The sequence below is a fragment of the Oncorhynchus mykiss genome, chromosome 7, assembly GCF_057628025.1.
Source record: "Oncorhynchus mykiss isolate SJ-2025 chromosome 7, ASM5762802v1, whole genome shotgun sequence".
Classification (NCBI taxonomy): Eukaryota; Metazoa; Chordata; class Actinopteri; order Salmoniformes; family Salmonidae; genus Oncorhynchus; species Oncorhynchus mykiss.
In genome coordinates, this window is record NC_143028.1 from 83,582,722 (window position 1) to 83,607,164 (window position 24,443).

The window sequence follows — 24,443 nt, forward strand, 5'->3', positions numbered from 1 at the left end:
GGATAAGCTCAAAGATATTTAACTTGATTAAATTTCAGCCAGAAGTTGAGGGCTCTCAAAATTGTTCCCAGGTGTCTTAAGAAATGATTTGGCTATAGAACGAACTGCTGTGGTTGTTGTGTTTTCTCTAAGTTCTGGTTAGTTTTTTGTTCTGTAGCTACTGCTGATTCCTGTCCGTCTCACTGTACTGTAACAAATAAGAAAATTATTATTATTATTATTCAATTATTATTAAGAAATGAAAACATGAGTAAATAATCAAACTTTTTATTTGATTCACATACAGATGTCATTTGTAATTCTGGGTGCTGTATATATGTTCAGAACTTTTGTGAAACAGCACAGTTGAAAAATAAATGGCAAATAGAAACTGGATGGTCTTCAGAGATAGGGGTTAGGGGTTGAGGGTAGCTGAAGGATGGGACTAAAAACAAACAAAAGATAACTAAATAAAATATACTGCGTCTGTAAAATGTATATACTGTAGTATGTACAGGGCATTCGGAGAGTATTCAGACCCCTTGACTTTTTACACATTTTGTTACGTTACAGACATTCTACATTAATTTTTTTCCCCCTCATCAATTCACACACAATACCCGATAATGACATCACAATACCCCATAATGACATCACAATACCCCATAATGACAAAGCAAAAATGTTGTTTTTTTTTAGAAATGTTTGCAAATTTACTACAAATAAAAACTGAAATATGACATTTACATAAATATTCAGACCCTTTACTCAGTAATTTGTTGAAGCACCTTTGGCAGTGATTACAGCCTCCAGTCTTCTTGGGTGTGATGCTACAAGCTTGGCACACCTGTATTTGGGGAGTTTCTCCCATTCTTTTCTGCAGATCCTCTCAAGCACTGTCAGGTTGGATGGGAGTGTCGCTGAACATTTATTTTCATGTCTTTCCAGAGATGTTCGATTGGGTTCAAGGCTCTGGCTGGGCCATTCAAGGACATTCAAAGACTTCTCCCGAAGCCACTCCTGCGTTGTTTTGGCTGTGTGCTTAGGGTCGTTGTCCTGTTGGAAGGTGAACCTTTGCCCCAGTCTGAGATCCTGAGCTCTCTGGAGCAGGTTTTCATCAAGGATCTCTCTTTACTTTGCTCCGTTTAAACAATTTAAAATAAAATAAAATAAGGCTGTAACGTAACAAAATGTGGAAAAAGTCAAGGGGCCTGAATACTTTCTGAATGTGCTGTATAAGCTGTAAGTAGAAGCCTAAGTGTTGTTGTCCACTAACTTAAATTAGGCGGGGTGGTGGTAGGGTTAGGGAGAAAATAACAAAGGAAAATATATTTAAAAAATATACATATATTTTATATATACATTTACCCCAAAAATTGGAAATTATGCAGGCAATTACATTTATGGAAGCTACAACCTATCTGAAATATTAAAGCTGATTCAGTGTTTCCTTGTACGTGTATCTTTGAAGGTAGCTGTTGGATGTTTCAAAGACAATCTAGAATGCTCTTTCTGCTGGTAGTTATTTGGTCTATAGTTTTAAACATGTCTCATAGTCTGGTTGAACATGGTATTTATCTCCCGTATAGATGTTACATAATCTATACAATTATAACAAGCTAATATGTCGATGGCATGTGTCCCAAATGATTTCCGAATCCCTGTGTAGTGCCTTAGTCTTGACCGGAGAACTACGGGCCCTGGTCAGATGTCATTTGGGACATAGCCCATGTTAGTAACGCAAACATGCAAGTTACACAGATTACAGCAGCGTATCAATACTATACACAGTATATAAACTCACACGAGGTATTTCAGTACCTCCTGTAGCTTAGTCTCAAAGTTACATATGAGTTTTTTAAGGGAACTAGAAGTTTCCGCAGTCAACCCAAGCTTTAGTAGGATCAATCTCTCAAGATATACACCGTGCCATGCTTATAGATGTGGTCAAATATTCACCCTTGCATGATTCACAATTTCTTCTATAACAAGTTGAACTTGAAAATAACTTTTGGTGTTTATACATGCATTGTTTGATTTACCTATGATCAAAAATGAAATGGAGATTTTTCAATTAAAAGTTAAAAAATGACCTGAACTAAATTATACAAACGAATTTGGTTGGAGGCAGTAATTCTGGTTAAATGTAATTTTTCTCACCTGTGGTAAGTAGCAGGAGACTACAGGGTATAAATAGTCATTCAACCAGTTTTGAAAATAAGAAACGGAACATTCTGCTCCATTGTAAAGTGCAAGGGTGCTAATATATTTGACAGCATCTGTAACAATAATAATATCAGCACTAACGAAGCCTGGCGTGGAAGACGTTATTTCCACGAAATAAATGGACGACTCTGAGGGTAGTCCTGGTTAGGGTTTCTGAGGGGATCCATGGTCCTGGTTAGAATTTCTGAGGGGATCCATGGTCCTGGTTAGGGTTTCTGAGGGGATCCATGGTCCTGGTTAGAGTTTCTGAGAGGATCCATGGTTCTGGTTAGAGTTTCTGAGGGGATGGTTAGGTTTTCAAAATTCCAATAATTTTCCAAAAGTTCCAGTAACTTTGCCAAAATTACCAGGTTTTTCCCAAAATTCTGGTTAGTGGATTCCGAATTAACTGATTATTCCTGCCTGATTAGGAGATTCCAACCAGGATTTGGGGAAAATTACCAGAATTTTGCCTAGTGAACAGTAATCTGGTTTAAACTAAACGTGGCTTTGGTGAGTTAAGACCGAGTGAACATAACTAGTACATTTTTAAACATGGAAATTAATTTTGTAAAGTCCTGGCATTCATAACTTGAGACATTATTCGTTAAGACATGTGTTGGAATACAATAGGGACATAATATGGTTTCTATTGAATACGTATAGCATCCATACATTACAGGTCACAGCATGTAGTTCTGGTATTCGTTCTACAGGAAGAAATGATAAACTTTATATTAATGGACACCATCACTCCATTTCAAGTCTGTTTATAAAGCCACTTCCAACGCAGCGGTTAGTCATCAGTGGTTAGCCAGTCTCACTGTATCTCTGGATGAGCACAGATCAACCCCAGAGGTGCGTTCAACCAGGCGAACAGTTTGTGATTGTTAGCTAACAGAAGCTAACACATTCTATATGATTTGTGTAAGCAACAAAAATTAGCTAGCAGTCTGAAAAGATGTGGAGTGATGGAGCACAGATCCACACCAGGAGTCGTAGAGGATCACAGAGCCACACCAGGAGTAGTAGAGGAGCACAGAGCCACACCAGGAGTAGTAGAGGAGCACAGAGCCACACCAGGAGTAGTAGACGAGCACAGATCCACATCAGGAGTCGTAGAGGATCACAGAGCCACACCAGGAGTAGTAGAGGAGCACAGATCTACACCAAGAGGAGTAAAGGAAACAGAGGAACAAAGTCTTTGTGCTTATGTATCCTGGTAAAACCTCTGAGGTTGCAGTCCAGCCACTCAGATGAACATTCTGTGTATAGGTCTTTCAGCTCCAATGCCAGAGTTCTTCCCTGGATCTGACATTCCTGATTATGCAGGCCAGACAAATGACCTTTAAGTCCTAGATGTCTCTCCCTTACAGCTAACCAGTCCTCCTTCAGGTCAGCTTGTTGGGGTTGTGGACCAAAAAAAAAAAGTAGTAGTTGTCATTACATTAAAGTAGTAGTTGTCATTACGTCAGCTGGCTATAGGTCGGTTACAGGAAATGCTCACTACCACATATATCTGTGGAAATATATACGCTGGTCTGCTATATATTAGACATCTTGAGAGGAAGTTTTGTTTTTCAGGTTTCTTTCTGGAGGTATGCCAATTCCTCTAGCCGATATCATCAGCTGCAAAACAAGGCATTCAGTCCAGCAACAGGTGCTATATGAAAAATCCAATATGTCAGAAGAAATGTATGTACACTGTTCCGCCACATATCATTAAAAAGCCAAGGGTTTCCGGTTGTCTCTCTGTAGATATGTTGTTCCTTTGACTGATAGTCTGTAGTTGTGTTGTTCCTTTGACTGATAGTCTGTAGTTGAACTGTAGTTGTTGCTGTAGCAGGTATCAGTCTGTAGTTGATGCTGTAGCAGGTATCAGTCTGTAGTTGTTGCTGTAGCAGGTATCAGTCTGTAGTTGTTGCTGTAGCAGGTATCAGTCTGTAGTTGTTGCTGTAGCAGGTATCAGTCTGTAGTTGTTGCTGTGGCAGGTATCAGTCTGTAGTTGATGCTGTATCAGGTATCAGTCTGTAGTTGTTGCTGTGGCAGGTATCAGTCTGTAGTTGATGCTGTATCAGGTATCAGTCTGTAGTTGATGCTGTATCAGGTATCAGTCTGTAGTTATGTTGTTCCTTTGACTGATCGTCTGTAGTTGAACTGTAGTTGTTGCTGTATCAGGTATCAGTCTGTAGTTGTTGCTGTAGCAGGTATCAGTCTGTAGTTGATGCTGTAGCAGGTATCAGTCTGTAGTTGATGCTGTAGCAGGTATCAGTCTGTAGTTGACGCTGTATCAGGTATCAGTCTGTAGTTGTTGCTGTAGCAGGTATCAGTCTGTAGTTGTTGCTGTAGGAGGTATCAGTCTGTAGTTGATGCTGTAGAAGGTATCAGTCTGTAGTTGTTGCTGTGGCCGGTCTCAGTCTGTAGTTATGTTGTTCCTTTGATAGTCTGTAGTTGAACTGTAGTTGTTGCTGAAAGCTGATATCAGTCTGTAGTTGTTGCTGTAGCAGGTATCAGTCTGTAGTTGAACTGTGTTGTTGCTGTAACAGGTATCAGTCTGGAGTTGTTTCTGAAGCAGGTATCAATTTGTAGTTGAACTGTAGTTGTTGCTGTATCATGTATCAGTCTGTAGTTGTTGCTGAAAGCAGGTATCAGTCTGTAGTTGTTGCTGTATCATGTATCAGTCTGTAGTTGTTGCTGTAACAGGTATCAGTCTGTAGTTGATGCTGTAGCAAGTATCGTATCAGTCTGTAGTTGTTGCTGTAGCAGGTATCAGTCTGTAGTTGTTTCTGTATCAGGTATTAGTCTGTAGTTGTTCTGTATCAGGTATCATCAGCCTGTAGTTGTTGCTGCAGCAGGTATCAATCTGTAGTTGAACTGTAGTTGTTGCTGTAGCAGGTATCAGTCTGTCCTTGTTGCTGTATCAGGGATCTGTTTGTAGTTGTTGCTGTATCAGGTATCATCTATAGTTGTTGCTGTAGCAGGTATCAGTCTGTAGTTGTTTCTGTAGCAGGTATCAGTCTGTAGTTGTTTCTGTAGCAGGTATCAGTCTGTAGTTGTTGCTGTAGCTGGTATAAGTCTGTAGTTGAACTGTAGTTGTTGCTGTATCAGGTATCAATCTGTAGTTGTTGCTGTAGCAGGTATCAGTCTGTAGTTGTTTCTGTAGCAGGTATCAGTCTGTAGTTGTTGCTGTAGCTGGTATAAGTCTGTAGTTGAACTGTAGTTGTTGCTGTATCAGGTATCAATCTGTAGTTGTTGCTGTAGCAGGTATCAGTCTGTAGTTGTTGCTGTAGCAGGTATCAGTCTGTAGTTGTTGCTGTAGCAGGTATCAGTCTGTAGTTGTTGCTGTAACATGTATCAGTCTGTAGTTGAACTGTAGTTGTTGCCATAGCAGGTATCAGTCTGTAGTTGTTACTGTAACAGGAATCAGTCTGTAGTTGTTGCTGTAGCAGGTATCAGTCTGTAGTTGAACTGTAGTTGTTGCTGTAGCTGGTATCAGTCTGTAGTTGAACTGTAGTTGTTGCTGTAGCAGGTATCAGTCTGTAGTTGTTGCTGTAGCAGGTATCAGTCTGTAGTTGAACTGTAGTTGTTGCTGTTGCAGGTATCAGTCTGTAGTTGTTGCTGTAGCAGGTATCAGTCTGTAGTTGATCTGTAGTTGTTGCTGTAACTGGTATCATTCTGTAGTTGAACTGTAGTTGTTGCTGTAGCAGGTATCAGAAGTTGTACTCAGGTTGAAGATGTGTTAGGGCAGGTAGACACAAGACATGTGTTTCTCCTGTTCAGGTGACTACCGTAACCTCTGCCTGGGGAGAGGAAAGAAAGAATGGTTGATTAGATTAGTCACTTACAGTCTGTAATCATACAGTCTCTAGCTCTCCTAAATATAATAGTATCTTGCTGTCCTGGATAGAATAGTCTCTAGATGTCCTGGATACAATAGTCTCTAGCTGTACTGGATAGGATAGTCTCTAGCTGTCTGGGATAGAATAGTCTCTACTTGTCCTGGATAGAATAGTCTCTCCCTGTCCTGGATGGAATCGTTTCTAGCTGTCTGGGATAGAATAGTATCTAGCTGTCTAGGATAGAATAGTCTCTAGCTGTCTGGGGTAGAATCGTTTCTAGCTGGCCTGGATAGAATAGTCTCAAGCTGTCTGTGATAGAATAGTCTCTAGCTGTCTGGGATAGAATAGTCTCTACCTGTCCTGGATGGAATCGTTTCTAGCTGTCCTGGATAGAATAGTCTCTAGCTGTCTGGGATAGAATAGTCTCTAGCTGTCTGGGATAGAATAGTCTCTAGCTCTCTGGGATAGAATCGTTTCTAGCTGTCCTGGATAGAATAGTCTCTAGCTGTCTGTGATAGAATTGTCTCTAGCTGTCCTGGATAGAATAGTCTCTATTATCTAGATGTCCTGGATAGAATAGTCTCTAGCTGTACTGGATAGGATAGTCTCTAGCTGTCTGGGATAGAATAGTCTCTAGCTTTCTGGGATAGAATAGTCTCTATCTGTCCTGGATATAATTGTCTTTATTATCTAGATGTCCTGGATAGAATAGTCTCTAGCTGTCTGGGATAGAATAGTCTCTAGCTGTCTGGGATAGAATAGTCTATAATATATAGACGTCTGGGATAGAATAGTCTCTAGCTGTCTTGTTTAGAATAGTCTCTAGCTGTCTGGGATAGAATAGTCTCTAGCTGTCTGGGATAGAATAGTCTCTAGCTGTCTGGGATAGAATAGTCTCTATTATCTAGATGTCCTGGATAGAATAGTCTATGGCTGTCTGGGATAAAATAGTCTCTAGATGTCCTGGGATAGAATAGTCTCTATCTGTCCTGGACAGAATAGTCTCTATCTGTCCAGGATAGAATAGTCTCTAGCTGTCTGGGATAGAATAGTCTCTAGCTGGCTGGGATAGAATAGTCTCTAGCTGTCTGGGATAGAATAGACTCTACCTGTCCTGGATAGAATAGTCTCTACCTGTCCTGGATGGAATCGTTTCTAGCTGTCTGGGATAGAATAGTCTCTAGCTGTCTGGGATAGAATAGTCTCCACCTGTCCTGGATGGAATCGTTTCTAGCTGTCCTGGATAGAATAGTCTCTAGCTATCTGGGATAGAATAGTCTCTAGCTGTCCTGGATAGAATAGTCTCTAGCTGTCCTGGATAGAATAGTCTCTATTATCTAGATGTCCTGGATAGAATAGTCTCTAGCTGTCCTGGATAGAATAGTCTCTATTATCTAGATGTCCTGGGTAGAATAGTCTCTAGCTGTACTGGATAGGATAGTCTCTAGCTGTCTGGGATAGAATCGTCTCTAGCTGTCTGGGATAGAATAGTCTCTATCTGTCCTGAATATAATTGTCTTTATTATCGAGATGTCCTGGATAGAATAGTCTCTAGCTGTCTGGGATAGAATAGTCTCTATTATCTAGATGTCTGGGATAGAATAGTCTCTAACTGTCTGGGATAGATTCATCTCTAGATGTCCTGGGATAGAATAGTCTCTAGCTGGCTGGGATAGAATAGTCTCTAGCTGTCTGGGATAGAATAGTTTCTAGCTGTCCTGGATAGAATAGTCTCTAGCTGTCTGTGATAGAATAGTCTCCAACTATCTGGGATAGAATAGTCTCTAGCTGTCTGGGATAGAATAGTCTCTATTATCTAGATGTCCTGGATAGAATAGTCTATGGCTGTCTGGGATAGAATAGTCTCTAGATGTCCTGGATAGAATAGTCTCTAGCTGGCTGGGATAGAATAGTCTCTAGCTGTCTGGGATAGAATAGTCTCTAGATGTCCTGGATAGAATAGTCTATAGCTGTCTGGGATAGAATAGTCTCTAGATGTCCTGGGAAAGACTAGTCTCTATCTGTCCTGGATAGAATAGTCTCTATCTGTCCAGGATAGAATATTCTCTAGCTGGTTGGGATAGAATAGTCTCTAGCTGTCTGGGATAGAATAGTCTCTAGCTGGCTGGGATAAAATAGTCTCTAGCTGTCTGGGATAGAATAGACTCTACCTGTCCTGGATAGAATAGTCTCTACCTGTCCTGGAAGGAATCGTTTCTAGCTGTCTGGGATAGAATAGTCTCTAGCTGTCTGGGATAGAATAGTCTCTATTATCTAGATGTCCTGGATAGAATAGTCTCTAGCCATCTGGGATAGAATAGTCTCTAGCTGTCCTGGATAGAATAGTCTCTATTATCTAGATGTCCTGGATAGAATAGTCTCTAGCTGTCCTGGATAGAATAGTCTCTATTATCTAGATGTCCTGGGTAGAATAGTCTCTAGCTGTACTGGATAGGATAGTCTCTAGCTGTCTGGGATAGAATCGTCTCTAGCTGTCTGGGATAGAATAGTCTCTATCTGTCCTGAATATAATTGTCTTTATTATCGAGATGTCCTGGATAGAATAGTCTCTAGCTGTCTGGGATAGAATAGTCTCTATTATCTAGATGTCTGGGATAGAATAGTCTCTAACTGTCTGGGATAGATTCATCTCTAGATGTCCTGGGATAGAATAGTCTCTAGCTGGCTGGGATAGAATAGTCTCTAGCTGTCTGGGATAGAATAGTTTCTAGCTGTCCTGGATAGAATAGTCTCTAGCTGTCTGTGATAGAATAGTCTCTAGCTATCTGGGATAGAATAGTCTCTAGCTGTCTGGGATAGAATAGTCTCTATTATCTAGATGTCCTGGATAGAATAGTCTATGGCTGTCTGGGATAGAATAGTCTCTAGATGTCCTGGATAGAATAGTCTCTAGCTGGCTGGGATAGAATAGTCTCTAGCTGTCTGGGATAGAATAGTCTCTAGATGTCCTGGATAGAATAGTCTATAGCTGTCTGGGATAGAATAGTCTCTAGATGTCCTGGGAAAGACTAGTCTCTATCTGTCCTGGATAGAATAGTCTCTATCTGTCCAGGATAGAATATTCTCTAGCTGGTTGGGATAGAATAGTCTCTAGCTGTCTGGGATAGAATAGTCTCTAGCTGGCTGGGATAAAATAGTCTCTAGCTGTCTGGGATAGAATAGACTCTACCTGTCCTGGATATAATAGTCTCTACCTGTCCTGGATGGAATCGTTTCTAGCTGTCTAGGATAGAATAGTCTCTAGCTGTCTGGGATAGAATAGTCTCTATTATCTAGATGTCCTGGATAGAATAGTCTCTAGCCATCTGGGATAGAATAGTCTCTAGCTGTCCTGGATAGAATAGTCTCTATTATCTAGATGTCCTGGATAGAATAGTCTCTAGCTGTCCTGGATAGAATAGTCTCTATTATCTAGATGTCCTGGGTAGAATAGTCTCTAGCTGTACTGGATAGGATAGTCTCTAGCTGTCTGGGATAGAATAGTCTCTACCTGTCCTGGATGGAATCGTTTCTAGCTGTCCTGGATAGAATAGTCTCTAGCTGTCTGGGATAGAATAGTCTCTAGCTGTCTGGGATAGAATAGTCTCTAGCTCTCTGGGATAGAATCGTTTCTAGCTGTCCTGGATAGAATAGTCTCTAGCTGTCTGTGATAGAATTGTCTCTAGCTGTCCTGGATAGAATAGTCTCTATTATCTAGATGTCCTGGATAGAATAGTCTCTAGCTGTACTGGATAGGATAGTCTCTAGCTGTCTGGGATAGAATAGTCTCTAGCTTTCTGGGATAGAATAGTCTCTATCTGTCCTGGATATAATTGTCTTTATTATCTAGATGTCCTGGATAGAATAGTCTCTAGCTGTCTGGGATAGAATAGTCTCTAGCTGTCTGGGATAGAATAGTCTATAATATATAGACGTCTGGGATAGAATAGTCTCTAGCTGTCTTGTTTAGAATAGTCTCTAGCTGTCTGGGATAGAATAGTCTCTAGCTGTCTGGGATAGAATAGTCTCTAGCTGTCTGGGATAGAATAGTCTCTATTATCTAGATGTCCTGGATAGAATAGTCTATGGCTGTCTGGGATAAAATAGTCTCTAGATGTCCTGGGATAGAATAGTCTCTATCTGTCCTGGACAGAATAGTCTCTATCTGTCCAGGATAGAATAGTCTCTAGCTGTCTGGGATAGAATAGTCTCTAGCTGGCTGGGATAGAATAGTCTCTAGCTGTCTGGGATAGAATAGACTCTACCTGTCCTGGATAGAATAGTCTCTACCTGTCCTGGATGGAATCGTTTCTAGCTGTCTGGGATAGAATAGTCTCTAGCTGTCTGGGATAGAATAGTCTCCACCTGTCCTGGATGGAATCGTTTCTAGCTGTCCTGGATAGAATAGTCTCTAGCTATCTGGGATAGAATAGTCTCTAGCTGTCCTGGATAGAATAGTCTCTATTATCTAGATGTCCTGGATAGAATAGTCTCTAGCTGTCCTGGATAGAATAGTCTCTATTATCTAGATGTCCTGGATAGAATAGTCTCTAGCTGTACTGGATAGGATAGTCTCTAGCTGTCTGGGATAGAATCATCTCTAGCTGTCTGGGATAGAATAGTCTCTATCTGTCCTGGATATAATTGTCTCTATTATCTAGATGTCCTGGATAGAATTGTCTCTAGCTGTCCTGGATAGAATAGTCTCTATTATCTAGATGTCCTGGATAGAATAGTCTCTAGCTGTACTGGATAGAATAGTCTCTAGCTGTCTGGGATAGAATAGTATCTAGCTGTCTGGGATAGAATAGTCTCTATTATCTAGATGTCTGGGATAGAATAGTCTCTAACTGTCTGGGATAGATTCGTCTCTAGATGTCCTGCGATAGAATAGTCTCTAGCTGGCTGGGATAGAATAGTCTCTAGCTGTCTGGGATAGAATAGTTTCTAGCTGTCCTGGATAGAATAGTCTCTAGCTGTCTGTGATAGAATAGTCTCTAGCTATCTGGGATAGAATAGTCTCTAGCTGTCTGGGATAGAATAGTCTCTATTATCTAGATGTCCTGGATAGAATAGTCTATGGCTGTCTGGGATAGAATAGTCTCTAGATGTCCTGGGATAGAATAGTCTCTATCTGTCCTGGATAGAATAGTCTCTATCTGTCCAGGATAGAATAGTCTCTAGCTGGTTGGGATAGAATAGTCTCTAGCTGTCTGGGATAGAATAGTCTCTAGCTGGCTGGGATAAAATAGTCTCTAGCTGTCTGGGATAGAATAGACTCTACCTGTCCTGGATAGAATAGTCTCTACCTGTCCTGGATGGAATCGTTTCTAGCTGTCTGGGATAGAATAGTCTCTAGCTGTCTGGGATAGAATAGTCTCTATTATCTAGATGTCCTGGATAGAATAGTCTCTAGCCATCTGGGATAGAATAGTCTCTAGCTGTCCTGGATAGAATAGTCTCTATTATCTAGATGTCCTGGATAGAATAGTCTCTAGCTGTCCTGGATAGAATAGTCTCTATTATCTAGATGTCCTGGGTAGAATAGTCTCTAGCTGTACTGGATAGGATAGTCTCTAGCTGTCTGGGATAGAATCGTCTCTAGCTGTCTGGGATAGAATAGTCTCTATCTGTCCTGAATATAATTGTCTTTATTATCGAGATGTCCTGGATAGAATAGTCTCTAGCTGTCTGGGATAGAATAGTCTCTATTATCTAGATGTCTGGGATAGAATAGTCTCTAACTGTCTGGGATAGATTCATCTCTAGATGTCCTGGGATAGAATAGTCTCTAGCTGGCTGGGATAGAATAGTCTCTAGCTGTCTGGGATAGAATAGTTTCTAGCTGTCCTGGATAGAATAGTCTCTAGCTGTCTGTGATAGAATAGTCTCTAGCTATCTGGGATAGAATAGTCTCTAGCTGTCTGGGATAGAATAGTCTCTATTATCTAGATGTCCTGGATAGAATAGTCTATGGCTGTCTGGGATAGAATAGTCTCTAGATGTCCTGGATAGAATAGTCTCTAGCTGGCTGGGATAGAATAGTCTCTAGCTGTCTGGGATAGAATAGTCTCTAGATGTCCTGGATAGAATAGTCTATAGCTGTCTGGGATAGAATAGTCTCTAGATGTCCTGGGAAAGACTAGTCTCTATCTGTCCTGGATAGAATAGTCTCTATCTGTCCAGGATAGAATATTCTCTAGCTGGTTGGGATAGAATAGTCTCTAGCTGTCTGGGATAGAATAGTCTCTAGCTGGCTGGGATAAAATAGTCTCTAGCTGTCTGGGATAGAATAGACTCTACCTGTCCTGGATATAATAGTCTCTACCTGTCCTGGATGGAATCGTTTCTAGCTGTCTGGGATAGAATAGTCTCTAGCTGTCTGGGATAGAATAGTCTCTATTATCTAGATGTCCTGGATAGAATAGTCTCTAGCCATCTGGGATAGAATAGTCTCTAGCTGTCCTGGATAGAATAGTCTCTATTATCTAGATGTCCTGGATAGAATAGTCTCTAGCTGTCCTGGATAGAATAGTCTCTATTATCTAGATGTCCTGGGTAGAATAGTCTCTAGCTGTACTGGATAGGATAGTCTCTAGCTGTCTGGGATAGAATCGTCTCTAGCTGTCTGGGATAGAATAGTCTCTATCTGTCCTGGATATAATTGTCTTTATTATCGAGATGTCCTGGATAGAATAGTCTCTAGCTGTCTGGGATAGAATAGTCTCTATTATCTAGATGTCTGGGATAGAATAGTCTCTAACTGTCTGGGATAGATTCATCTCTAGATGTCCTGGGATAGAATAGTCTCTAGCTGGCTGGGATAGAATAGTCTCTAGCTGTCTGGGATAGAATAGTTTCTAGCTGTCCTGGATAGAATAGTCTCTAGCTGTCTGTGATAGAATAGTCTCTAGCTATCTGGGATAGAATAGTCTCTAGCTGTCTGGGATAGAATAGTCTCTATTATCTAGATGTCCTGGATAGAATAGTCTATGGCTGTCTGGGATAGAATAGTCTCTAGATGTCCTGGATAGAATAGACTCTATCTGTCCTGGATATAATAGTCTCTAGCTGTCTGGGATAGAATAGTCTCTAGCTGTCTGGGATAGAATAGTCTCTAGCTGGCTGGGATAGAATAGTCTCTAGCTGTCTGGGATAGAATAGTCTCTAGATGTCCTGGATAGAATAGTCTATAGCTGTCTGGGATAGAATAGTCTCTAGATGTCCTGGGAAAGACTAGTCTCTATCTGTCCTGGATAGAATTGTCTCTATCTGTCCAGGATAGAATATTCTCTAGCTGGTTGGGATAGAATAGTCTCTAGCTGTCTGGGATAGAATAGTCTCTATCTGTCCTGGATAGAATAGTCTCTAGCTGTCTGGGATAGAATAGTCTCTAGCTGGCTGGGATAGAATAGTCTCTATCTGTCTTGGATAGAATAGTCTATAGCTGTCTGGAATAGAATAGTCTCTAGCTGGCTGGGATAGAATAGTCTCTATTATCTAGATGTCCTGGATAGAATAGTCTCTAGCTGTCTTGGATAGAATAGTCTTTAGCTGTCTGGGATAGAATAGTCTCTAGCTGTCTGAGATAGAACAGTCTCTAGATGGCTGGGATAGAATAGTCTCTATTATCTAGAAGTCCTGGATAGAATAGTCTCTATTATCTAGATGTCCTGGATAGAATAGTCTCTAGCTGTCTGGGATAGAATAGTCTCTATTATCTAGATGTCCTGGATAGAATAGTCTCTAGCTCTCTGGGATAGAATAGTCTCTATCTGTCTGGGATAGAATAGTCTCTAGCTGTCTGGGATAGAATAGTCTCTATTATCTAGCTGTCCTGGATATAATAGTCTATAGCTGTCTGGGATAGAATAGTCTCTAGCTGTCTGGGATAGAATAGTCTCTAGCTGTCTGGGATAGAATAGTCTCTATTATCTAGCTGTCTGGGATAGAATAGTCTCTAGCTGTCTGGGATACAATAGTCTCTATTATCTAGATGTCCTGGATAGAATAGTCTCTAGCTGTCTGGGATAGTATAGTCTCTAACATCTTTGACTGAGTTGGGTTAACTGCCAGAGGCAGGGCAAGGGAGGAGAATGCACAACAAGCCTCTGCAGTATGTCTCTGCAGGCGCCGTGTTGGACAGATAAGACAGGGTAGAAGATAGATCTACTTACTGACAGCAGAATCAAAGAGATAATCTTGTCTCTAAAGCATTCAGAGGTTGGCTAATCAGTTAATATCCAAGTGTGATATGAAAAAAAGTGTCTGAAATTGAAAGGTAACATTGGATATGTGAACCCGCTGACCTGATGGGGCCTAAACCATCTAATATATAGCTGATGTGGTAGACCTAGACCTGTCAGCTTTAGCTGATGTTTGAAGACAATTTTGTAAATCTGTCATTTAAATCTGATAAAAGCCACATAAGTGTCTGTGTGTGTGTGTGTGTGCATGCGTTAAATCAATTGGCGAAGGAAAACGACATTCTAAAGTCTGCTATCCTCATTGAAACAGGCCTTGGTTGAGTGTGTGATCTGAATATCAATACTGCTGTACAGTGGAGTAGTACTTAGTCCTAAACTCTTCATTACAGCCACAGAGGAATACGAAATAAGAAATTATATCAAAACATGACTTGTCTGTGGTGTGTGTGTGTGTGTGTGTGTGTGGTGTGTGTGTGTGTGTGTGTGTGTGTGTGTGTGTGTGTGTGTGTGTGTGTGTGTGTGTGTGTGTGTGTGTGTGTGTGTGTGTGTGTGTGTGTGTGTGTGTGTGTGTGTGTGTGTGTGTGTGTGTGTGTGTGTGTACCAACCTGTCAATGCAGAATCTGCTGCACTCTATGTCCGTCTGCTCTGCACACACACAGCGCTGTGATTCCTTCCCTCCTCCTCCTCCTCCTCCTCCTCTTCCTCCTCCTCCTCCTCCTCTCTCACTGGAGCGACGTACACGCTGGGAGCTTCTGTAGCTGGACATACCGTACGGCACTGTACGCCTACACAAACACACACAGGCAAATCATTAGCATAGGGAGTGTAGGTAGCCTGGCAGTAATGTAGCTGTTAGAGCATTGGGACGGTAACCCAAAAGGTTGCTTGTTTGAATCCCCAAGGTGGAAAATTCTGCTGTTCTGCCACTGAGCAAGGCACTTAACAACTTCTCTCTGTGTGCCGATGACATCGCTTAAGGCAGCCTTCTGCATCTCTCTGATTCAGTTTCAATTAAAAGCATTCAGACTAGGTTCCCCATGTACCATACCCTACATATCAACAGGTTCCTCTTCCAATTGAACAGCTTTATTTAATTTGTTGCAAATCTATTTTTAAATAAATATTATTATATCTAGAATATCTACAACACAAGGGTGGAGGAGAAGAGGAGGGAGAGAGTGTGGAGGAGGAGGAGAGGAGGAGGGAGAGACAGTGGAGGAGAGGAGGAGAGGAAGGAGGGAGAGAGGATGGAGGAGCGGAGGAGGGAGAGGAGGAGGAGGGAGAGAGGGTGGAGGAGGGAGAAGAGGAGGGAGAGGAGGAGGACAGAGAGGGAGAGGAGGAGGGAGAGAGGATTGATGAGAGGAGGAGAACGGAGAGCGAGAGGAGGGAGAGAGGGTGAAGGAGGAGGAGAGGAGGAGTGAGAGAGGCTGGAGCAGGAGAGTAAGATGGTGGAGGTTGGAGGTAGAGAGGTGGAGGACGACGAGTAGGAGGGTGGAGGGGGTTGGAGGTAGAGAGTAAAATGCTTCCCAAGTGGCACCCTATTCTCTATATACCTGCACTACTTTTGACCAGAGCCCCATGTCCACTTTAATGAATAGGGTGTCATTAGGGACAAACCCTCTCTGCTTGCTGTACTTCACGTTACAGTCTCTGTCTTTCATTTGAATTAAATTCAAAGGGGCTTTATTGACAGGTGAAACATATGTTTACGTTACCAAAGCAAGTGAAATAGATAATTTAAAAAAAAGTGAAACAAACAATCAAAAATGATCAGTAAACATTAGACAAAGGAATAGAGACATTTCATATGTTATGTTATGTTGTGTTTTAGTGTTTTTAAAGATGTGCAAATAGTTAAAGCATGAAATGAAAATAAATAAACATAAAGATGGGTTGTATTTACAATAGTGTTGTTCTTCACTGGTTGCCCTTTTTTCTCTTAACAGGTCACAAATCTTACTGCTGTGATGGAGTGCTCGTACTTATCAACATTGGCTTTGTTTTCCAATTCTTTGTGGGTCTGTGTAATCTGAGGGAAATGTGTGTCTCTAATATGGTCATACATTTGGCAGGAGGTTAGGAAGTGCAGCTCAGTTTCCACCTCATTTTGTGGGCAGTGAGCACGTAGCCTGTCTTCTCTTGAGAGCCAGGTCTGCCTACGGCGGCCTTTCTCAAAGCCAGGCTATGCTTACTGAGTCTGTACATAGTCAAAGCTTTCCTTAAGTTTGGGTCAGTCACAGTGGTCAGGTATTCTGCCACTGTGTACTCTCTGTTTAGGACCAAATAGCATTCTAGTTTGCTCAGTTTTTTGGTAAATTCTTTATAATGTGTCAAGAAATTTAAGTATCTTTTTGTTTTCTCATGATTTGGTTGGGTGTAATTGTGCTGTTGTCCTGGGGCTCTGTAGGGTGTGTTTGTGTTTGTGAACAGAGCCCCAGGACCAGCTGGCTGAGGGGACTCTTCTCTAGGTTCATCTCTCTGTAGGTGATGGCTTTGTTGTGGAAGGTTTGGGAATCGCTTCTTTTTAGGTGGTTGTAGAATTTAGTCTCTCTTCTGGATGTTGTTCATTAGCGGGTATCGGTCTGATATGCATTATTTGGTGTTTTAGGTTGTACACAGAGGATGTTTTTGCAGATTTATGCATGCAGAGTCTCAATTTGGTGTTTGTCCCATTTTGTGAATTATTGGTTGGTGAGCGGACCCCAGACCTCATAACCATAAAGGGCAATGGGCTCTATAACTGATTCAAGTATTTTTTGCCAGATCCTAATTGGGATGTCAAATTTCACGTTCCTTTTGATGGCGTAGAAGGCCCTTCTTGCCTTGTCTTTCAGATCGATCACAGCTTTCTGGAAGTTACCTGTGGCGCTGATGTTAAGGCCGAGGTATGTATAGTTTGTTGTGTGCTCGAGGGCAACGGTGTCTAGGTGGAATTTGTATTTGTGGTCCTGGCGACTGGACCATTTTTGGAACACTATTATGTTGGTCTTACTGAGATTTACTGTCAGGACCCAGGTCTGACAGAATCTGTGCATAAGATCTAGGTGCTGCTGTAGGCCCTCCTTGGTTGGGGACAGAAGCACCAGATCAGCAAACAATAGATATTTGTCTTCAGATTCTAGTAGGGTGAAGCCGGGTGCTGCAGACTGTTCTAGTGACCTTGCCAATTCGTTGATATATATGTTGAAGAGGGTGGGGCTCAAGCTGCATCCCTGTCTCACCCCACGGCCCTGTGGGAAGAAACGTGTAACCAAACACTTGTTGTTTGTGTAAATGCATTTTATCATGTCATATGTTTTTCCCCAACACCGCTTTGCATCGATTTCTTATAGCAGGCCCTCATGCCAAATTGGTTCAAAGCTTCTTCTTTTTTTAAATCATCAAGGCACTTTGCCTTTGTTTTCTGTTTGTTTGTTTGTCAATTAGGGTGAATACTTGGTCTGCCGTACGTTCATTTGGTAGTACATTGTTTTCACTAAAGAAATTTAGAAGTCCGCTGTTAATGATAATGCAGAGGATTTAACCCAAGGTTTCTGTTTATGTATATCCCACAGTTGTTATTGGGGGCAAAAAGATGGAAGCTGTTTTTTCCATACAACTCCACTTTGTGTTGTTTGTTTAGTGTGTTCCAATTTTCCCAGAAGTGGTTAGATTCTATGGATTCTTCAATTATATTGAACTGATTTCTGACGTTCTATTTCTCTCAATCTCCCTCCCTCCCTCCCTCTCCCTCCCTCCCTCCCTCCCTCCCTCCCTCCCTCCCTCCCTCCCTCCCTCCCTCCCTCCCTCCCTCCCTCCCTCTCTCGGAGCTGCAGGCTGGAATGTTGTGATCAAGTCAAGACATTGAAGAGAACTGTTTTTGTTTCACACTAAGAGATTAACAATTACAACATTTTTGGTGTAAGAAGTAAGAGCTGGCTGTCTGATCGGAGAAGTTTTTATTATTTATGAACGTCCTGTTCTGACAGTAGACACCCTATACCCTCTTTAGTGCATTACTATGGGCCCTGGTCGAAAGTAGTGCACTCTATAGGGAATATGTTGCAATTTGGAACACTGCCCTAGTTGTAAGGATCTAATGAGAGGCCCCATTACTGGAACTAATAGCTGCTGAGTGGATCTGAGTGGATCTGAGTGGATCTGAGTGGATCTGAGTGAAGCTGAGTTTAGCTGAGTGGCGCTGAGAGGTGCTGAGCGGAGCTGAACGGATCTGAGAGGAGCTGAGTGGAGCTGAGTTTAGCTGAGTGGAGCTCAGTGGTGCTGAGAGGTGCTGAGTGGAGCTGAGTGGAGCTGAGTGGAGCTGAGAGCTGCTGAGAGGTGCTGTGCGGAGCTAAATGGATCTGAGAGGAGCTGAATGGAGCTGAGCTTAGCTGAGTGGAGCTGAGTGGAGCTGAGAGGTGCTGAGTGGATCTGAGTGGATCTGTGTGAAGCTGAGTGGAGCTGAGTGGAGATGAGTGGAGCTAATTGGAGCTGAGCGGAGCTGAATTAATCTGAGTGGAGCTGAGTGGAGCTAATTGGACCTGAGAGGTGCTGAATGGATCTGAGTGGATCTGAGTGGAGCTGAGTGGATCTGAATGGATCTGAGTGGATCTGAGTGGAGCTGAATGGATCTGAGTGGAGCTGAGTGGAGCTGAGTGGATCTGAGTGGAGCTGAGTGGAGCTGAGTGGAGCTGAGTGGAGCTGAATGGAGCTGAGTGGAGCTGAGTGGATCTGAGAAGTGCTGAGCGGAGCTGAGAAGTGCTGAGCGGAGCTGAGAAGTGCTGAGTGGAGCTGAGAAGTGCTGAGCGGAGCTGAGAAGTGCTGAGTGGAGCTGAGAAGTGCTGAGCGGAGCTGAGAAGTGCTGAGCGGAGCTGAGAAGTGCTGAGTGGAGCTGAGAAGTGCTGTGGAGCTGAATGGATCTGAGAGGAGCTGAGTGGAGCTGAGAAGTGCTGAGCAGAGCTGAATGGATCTGAGAGAAGCTGAATGGATCTGAGAGGCGCTGAATGGAATTGAGTGTAGAGATGTGTAGAGAGGTGAAACTTTATATACCGTAGAATCATAGCATCATTCACCAAGTAATTTCCTGTCACAAACTCCTGTCACAAACTCGGATAACTCCTGCGCCACAACCTGTTGCGTCAGCCTATTTTGTTCATAAGTGTTTGTGTTAACACCTGCTACCAATTAGCCAACTAGCTAGCTAGGTTTCAATGGAGACCGTTTCGCCTGGAATAGCTAACGAACGTTTCCAGCGCTGTAGAAGCTGTGTTTATTACGCTGTTGTCCGGGACATTATTGACAATCTGGAGATCCAATGCGGCAATTGTTTGCTGGTGGAGGATTACAGGAATGAGGTGGCTAGATGATTGTTGACTACAGGAAAAGGAGGACCGCGCACGCCCCCATTCTCATCGACAAGGCTGTAGTGGAGCAGGTTGAGAGCTTCAAGTACCTTGGTGTCCAAATCAACAACAAACTAACATGGTCCAAGAACAACAAGACAGTCATGAAAAGTGCATGACAACACCTATTCCCCCTTAGGAGAAAAGATTTGGCATCCTCAAAAGGTTTAACAGCTGCACCGTCGAGAGCATCCTGACTGGTTGCATCACTGCCTGGTATGGCAACTGCTCGGCCTCTGACCTCAAGGCACGACAGAGGGTAATGCCTACGGCCCAGTACATCACTGCCAAGCTTTCTGTCATCCAGGACCTCGACACCAGGTGGTGTCAGAGGAAGATCCTAAAGATTGTCAAAGACTCCAGCCACCCTAGTCATAGACTGTTCTCTCTGCCACCGCACGGCAAGCAGAACCGGTGCGCCAAGTCTAGGACCAAGAGGCTTCTAAATCAGCTTCTACCTCCAAGCCATAAGACTTCTGAACCTCTAATCAAATGGCTACCTAGACTATTTGCATTGCCCCCCACCCGCCCCATCCTTTATGCCTCTGGTACTCTCTGTTATTATCTATGCATAGTCATTCTAATAACTCTACCTACATGTACATATTACCTCAATTGCCTCAACTAACCGGTGACCCTGCACATTGACTCAGTACCCGTACCCCCTGTATATAGTCTCCACATTGACTCAGTACCGGTACCCCCTGAATATAGTCTCGCTGTTGTTATTTTACTGCTGCTCTTTAATCATTTGTTCCTTTTATTTCTTATTATTCTTATATTTTTTAAACTGTATTGTTGGTTAGGGGCTTGTAAGTAAGCATTTCACTGTAAGGTCTACACTTGTTGTATTCGGCGCATGTGACTAATAAAATGTGATTTGATTTGATTTATCCTTAGCACGCTAATTTTAATTATTTGTGAACTTACGGGGAAAAAGCTAATTAGAACTCTCTCCTATGGCTGAACGCCGATCGGGCCTGATGGATGTTTCCTCACCTTGTCATCTGTCCCTATCTGAATGGCCTGTGCTACCTGGAACTTGCCTACCTACGTAGTCGTCTCCATCTGCTTCTCCTCCTCCATCTTGTAGTGGAGTAGACAAAGAACAACAAGAGGTTTATTCAAATCAACGCAAAGTCGTGGAAACTGAAGGCGGCGGCATACTGCAAAGAAGACTGGAGTGTCTGCAAGAGGTTCAGAGCAGATTCACATGAGGAATAGCTTACTGCACTGGTGCCTGATCTACCTGAACCTTCATCACTGGGACTGCCTGTGTCTGCGATGGCGGTGCTGACTCCAACTACGCTCACTCCAACTACGCTGACTCCAACTACGCTGACTCCAACTACGCTGACTCCAACTACGCTGACTCCAACTACGCTGACTCCAGCAGCGGCTTAGAGTTTGGCTCCTTTCCCTCTATCTGGACCTGACGGGGCGCTGCCTGCTGTGGGATGAACAGATCAGTGGGAGCAATGGGCTTATATCTGCTTCTCCTGGTCCCTTGAAAGGTTACGTGAATTGTGTGAGGGTTAGGGTTAGGCAGATTGCTCTATCCCCTTCTCCGGCTTTCCAACGGTGAGAAATATTTCAGTTCCTGGAGCACAAGTACAGGACATCAATAAGCTGTTCCCTAACATTTTAAACCAGCATCAGGAAATTGAGTCTATCATAGTTAATGTGGGATTCAATGACATTATGAAGGGCAGCTCAGAACAGCTGAAGATGGATTTGAAAGAACTGATTGGTTCTCTGCTTGATACCAACAAACACCCCATAATATCTGGCCCTCTGCCCTCCCTAAATCGTGGCATTGAACGTTTCAGCAGACTTTTTGCCCTCCATAACCTACGAGATGATTGCAGTTCTGTGGGTGTAACATTTATTGACAATTTTGATACCTTCTGGAAACAAAGCTTGTTTTATAAGGAGGAAGTGATCCACCCAAATCATTTGGGCTCCTGGATCCTTTCACAGCATTATAAGGTTGTGTTGAGACAATGACTTATCAATGACCCAAACCCAGCTCAGTTAATACCTACCATTGTTTCGCAGAGTTGTCATAATGCTTCAGCAAATATACATGATCTCAGGTGTGCTGGAAGACAGAGTAAGTAACCTAATTGATGTCCCTTTAACTGCCCTGAATACATCTTTTGATACTACAGCTATTGTATGCAGTAATCATGAGCCAATGAACCAGAGTTATACTGTTAGCACTGTGTGCCCTAGTAGGAAGTTCAACTCACCTTGCACTAACATCAATAACGTGAGCATGTCTACTTCTGCTAAGCTTCCCAGTAAAGCAATGAAAACAACCAACCATCCCAGAAAAGTGCTACAAATAGCCAACGTAAACATATGTAAAATACTGTGAAATGTAGCTTAAAAATGGTATACAATGAAGCTAAACCTCTCTGGTCTGAAGCTGGTCTATACAGTAGAGCTACACCTCTCTCTAACTGGTCTGAAGCTGGTCTATACAGTAGAGCTACACCTCTCTCTAACTGGTCTGAAGCTGGTCTATACAGTAGAGCTACACCTCTCTCTAACTGGTCTGAAGCTGGTCAATACAGTTGAGCTACACCTCTCTCGAACTGGTCTGAAGCTGGTCAAATCAATGTGCTGTCTAACACAATGTTCTTTTTAACATTCTAAAATGTGACCATCTGCCGAACCCCATTTCTGCCTGATACCAGCTCACAAAGCCCCTTCATCTGAATTCATCTAACCTAGAAAAATAAATGGTCCATAATTTGTCCATGTTTTTGGTGAGAAAGTCTTAGTAGCCCCATTGTATATATAGCTATTGATTTGTGTGTTTCTCAAGATTGGACAGTTGGGCACTAAAGCTAGCATACATTGGTCCAACATCAGCAGCATTGTAGCGGATCCAGTCCAATGAGGCTGCTAACCAACCTACCTGTTTAGTGCTGCTCACAATGTTAAATGCTTTCAACACAACGCTAGTTAGCTACTTACTGTAGTAGCGCTAATGCTAACATTATTATGAGTTTTGATGAAGCAGCTGTCATTGCAGTAGCCTCCCTCACTGTGCTCAGCTGACCCAACAATACAATAGGAAGTCACTTTGTAGATAGAAAAATGGAAACATAGAAACATGATCTATGGACTGATGTCTGACAACAGTCCCTCCTAATGGTGGGTCTGCATGTCTTAATAGATTATAATTAAACGGGGCTTATATAGTCAGGGTAACCTGTAAAAATGACTAACCTGTACAAGTGGGTAATTTGTACAAGTGGGTACAGGTGTGAGGTGTGAAACGGAAATTTTGTTTTTATTGCATATCCTACTCCCCCCGAGACATCCTCAGGGGGATGGGCTCACAGTCAGGGGATCTGCCATTATTGACCGTAGCATTTATGGTTAATTGCCTTGCTCAAGGGCAGAACTACAGATTTTTAAAAACATAAATCATGGTGTCTTTCATATGAAGATGTCTGCAGGGTAGGACTGAACAGCATGCGTTAACTACAGTAGGCCCTGTCACATACCAAGGATGAAAACAGTCCTGGGAATGTGTACGGACTGGCAACTGGCTGATCCATAAATATCAAAGGCTGAGCTCTACATAATATGATCGAAGGAGAGAAGAGAGGGAGAGATGGAGAGAGAGAGGAGGCAGGTTCATATGTCGGCAAATCTAGAATCTGGGAGCACGAGAACAACTCAGGAGGAGAAGAAGAGAGAGAGGAGGAAAGAGAGAGAAGGAGAAGGAGAGGAAGAGAGGGAGAGATGAAAAGAGAGCGAAATAGAGGGAGAAAAGGAGAGGAGAGGGAGGAGAGGGAAAGAAGAGAGAGAGATAAGTAGAGGGAGAGGAGGAGAGGGAGAGAAGAGAGAGAGAGAGGACATGGAGAGAAGGAGATGGAGAGGGAGAGAAGCAGAGCAAGAGGGGAGAGGGAGAGAAGAAGAGAGAGAGGAGGAGAGGGAGAGGAGAGGGGGAGAAAAAGAGAGAGAAAGAAGTAGAGGGAGAGAAGGAGAGGGAGAGAAGGGAGAGAGAGGACATGGAGCGAAGGAGATGGAGAGGGAGAGAAGCAGAGCAAGAGGTGAGAGGAAGAGACAGAGGGAGAGGGAGAGAAGAAGAGAGAGAGGAGGAGAGGAGAGGGGGAGAAAAAGAGAGAGAAAGAAGTAGAGGGAGAGAAGGAGAGGGAGAGAAGGAGAGTAAGAGGAGGAGAGGGAGAGAAGGAGAAGGATGGAAGAAGAGAGAGAAAGAAGTAGAGGTAGAGAAGAAGTGGGAAAGGAGTGAGAGAAGAAGAGGGAGTGAAGAAGAGAGAGAGAGAAGGAGAGGGAGAGAAGGATAGGGAGTGGAGCGAGGGAAAGACAGAGGGAGTGGAGGACAGGGAGAATATGAGAGAAAGAAGATGAGGAGGAGAGGGAGAACATGAGAGAAATAAGATGAGGGAGAGGAGGAGAGGGAGAGATGAGAGGGAGAAGGAGAGGAGCATAGGGAGTGAAGAGAGGAAGAGACCGAGGGAGAGAAGGAGAGGGAGAAGAAGAGAGAGAAGAAGAGAGTGAGAGGAGGAGAGAGGAAGAGAAGGGGAGAGGGAGAGGAGAGGGAGAGTAGGAGAGGGAGAGAGGGCACGACAAAACCTATTCCCCCTCAAGGGACTGAAAATATTTGGCATGGGTCTTCAGATCCTCAAAAGGTTCTACAGCTGCACCATCGAGAGCATCACTGCCTGGTATGGCAACTGCTCATCCTCTGCCCTCAAGGCACTACAGCTGGTAGTGCGTAGGGCCCAGTACATCACCGGGGCCAAGCTTCCTGCCATCCAGGACCTCTATATGTCAGCCCCTAAATATTG

At 43.0% G+C, this 24,443-nt stretch overlaps 1 protein-coding gene across 1 annotated transcript in view; it reads right to left on the bottom strand.

The window, feature by feature from the left end:
- Positions 1-251: 251 nt before the first annotated feature.
- The window catches only part of LOC110528689 (uncharacterized), a 60,138-nt gene continuing 35,946 nt past the window's right edge, over positions 252-24,443 (bottom strand). Inside the window, exons 3-4 of the mRNA XM_021610821.3 lie at positions 14,836-15,015; positions 252-5,984 (exon numbers count right to left, since the gene is read on the bottom strand). Coding sequence (XP_021466496.3) covers positions 5,969-5,984; positions 14,836-15,015 — 196 coding nt within the window. The 3' untranslated portion in view covers positions 252-5,968. The remainder of the gene's footprint in view (positions 5,985-14,835; positions 15,016-24,443) is intronic.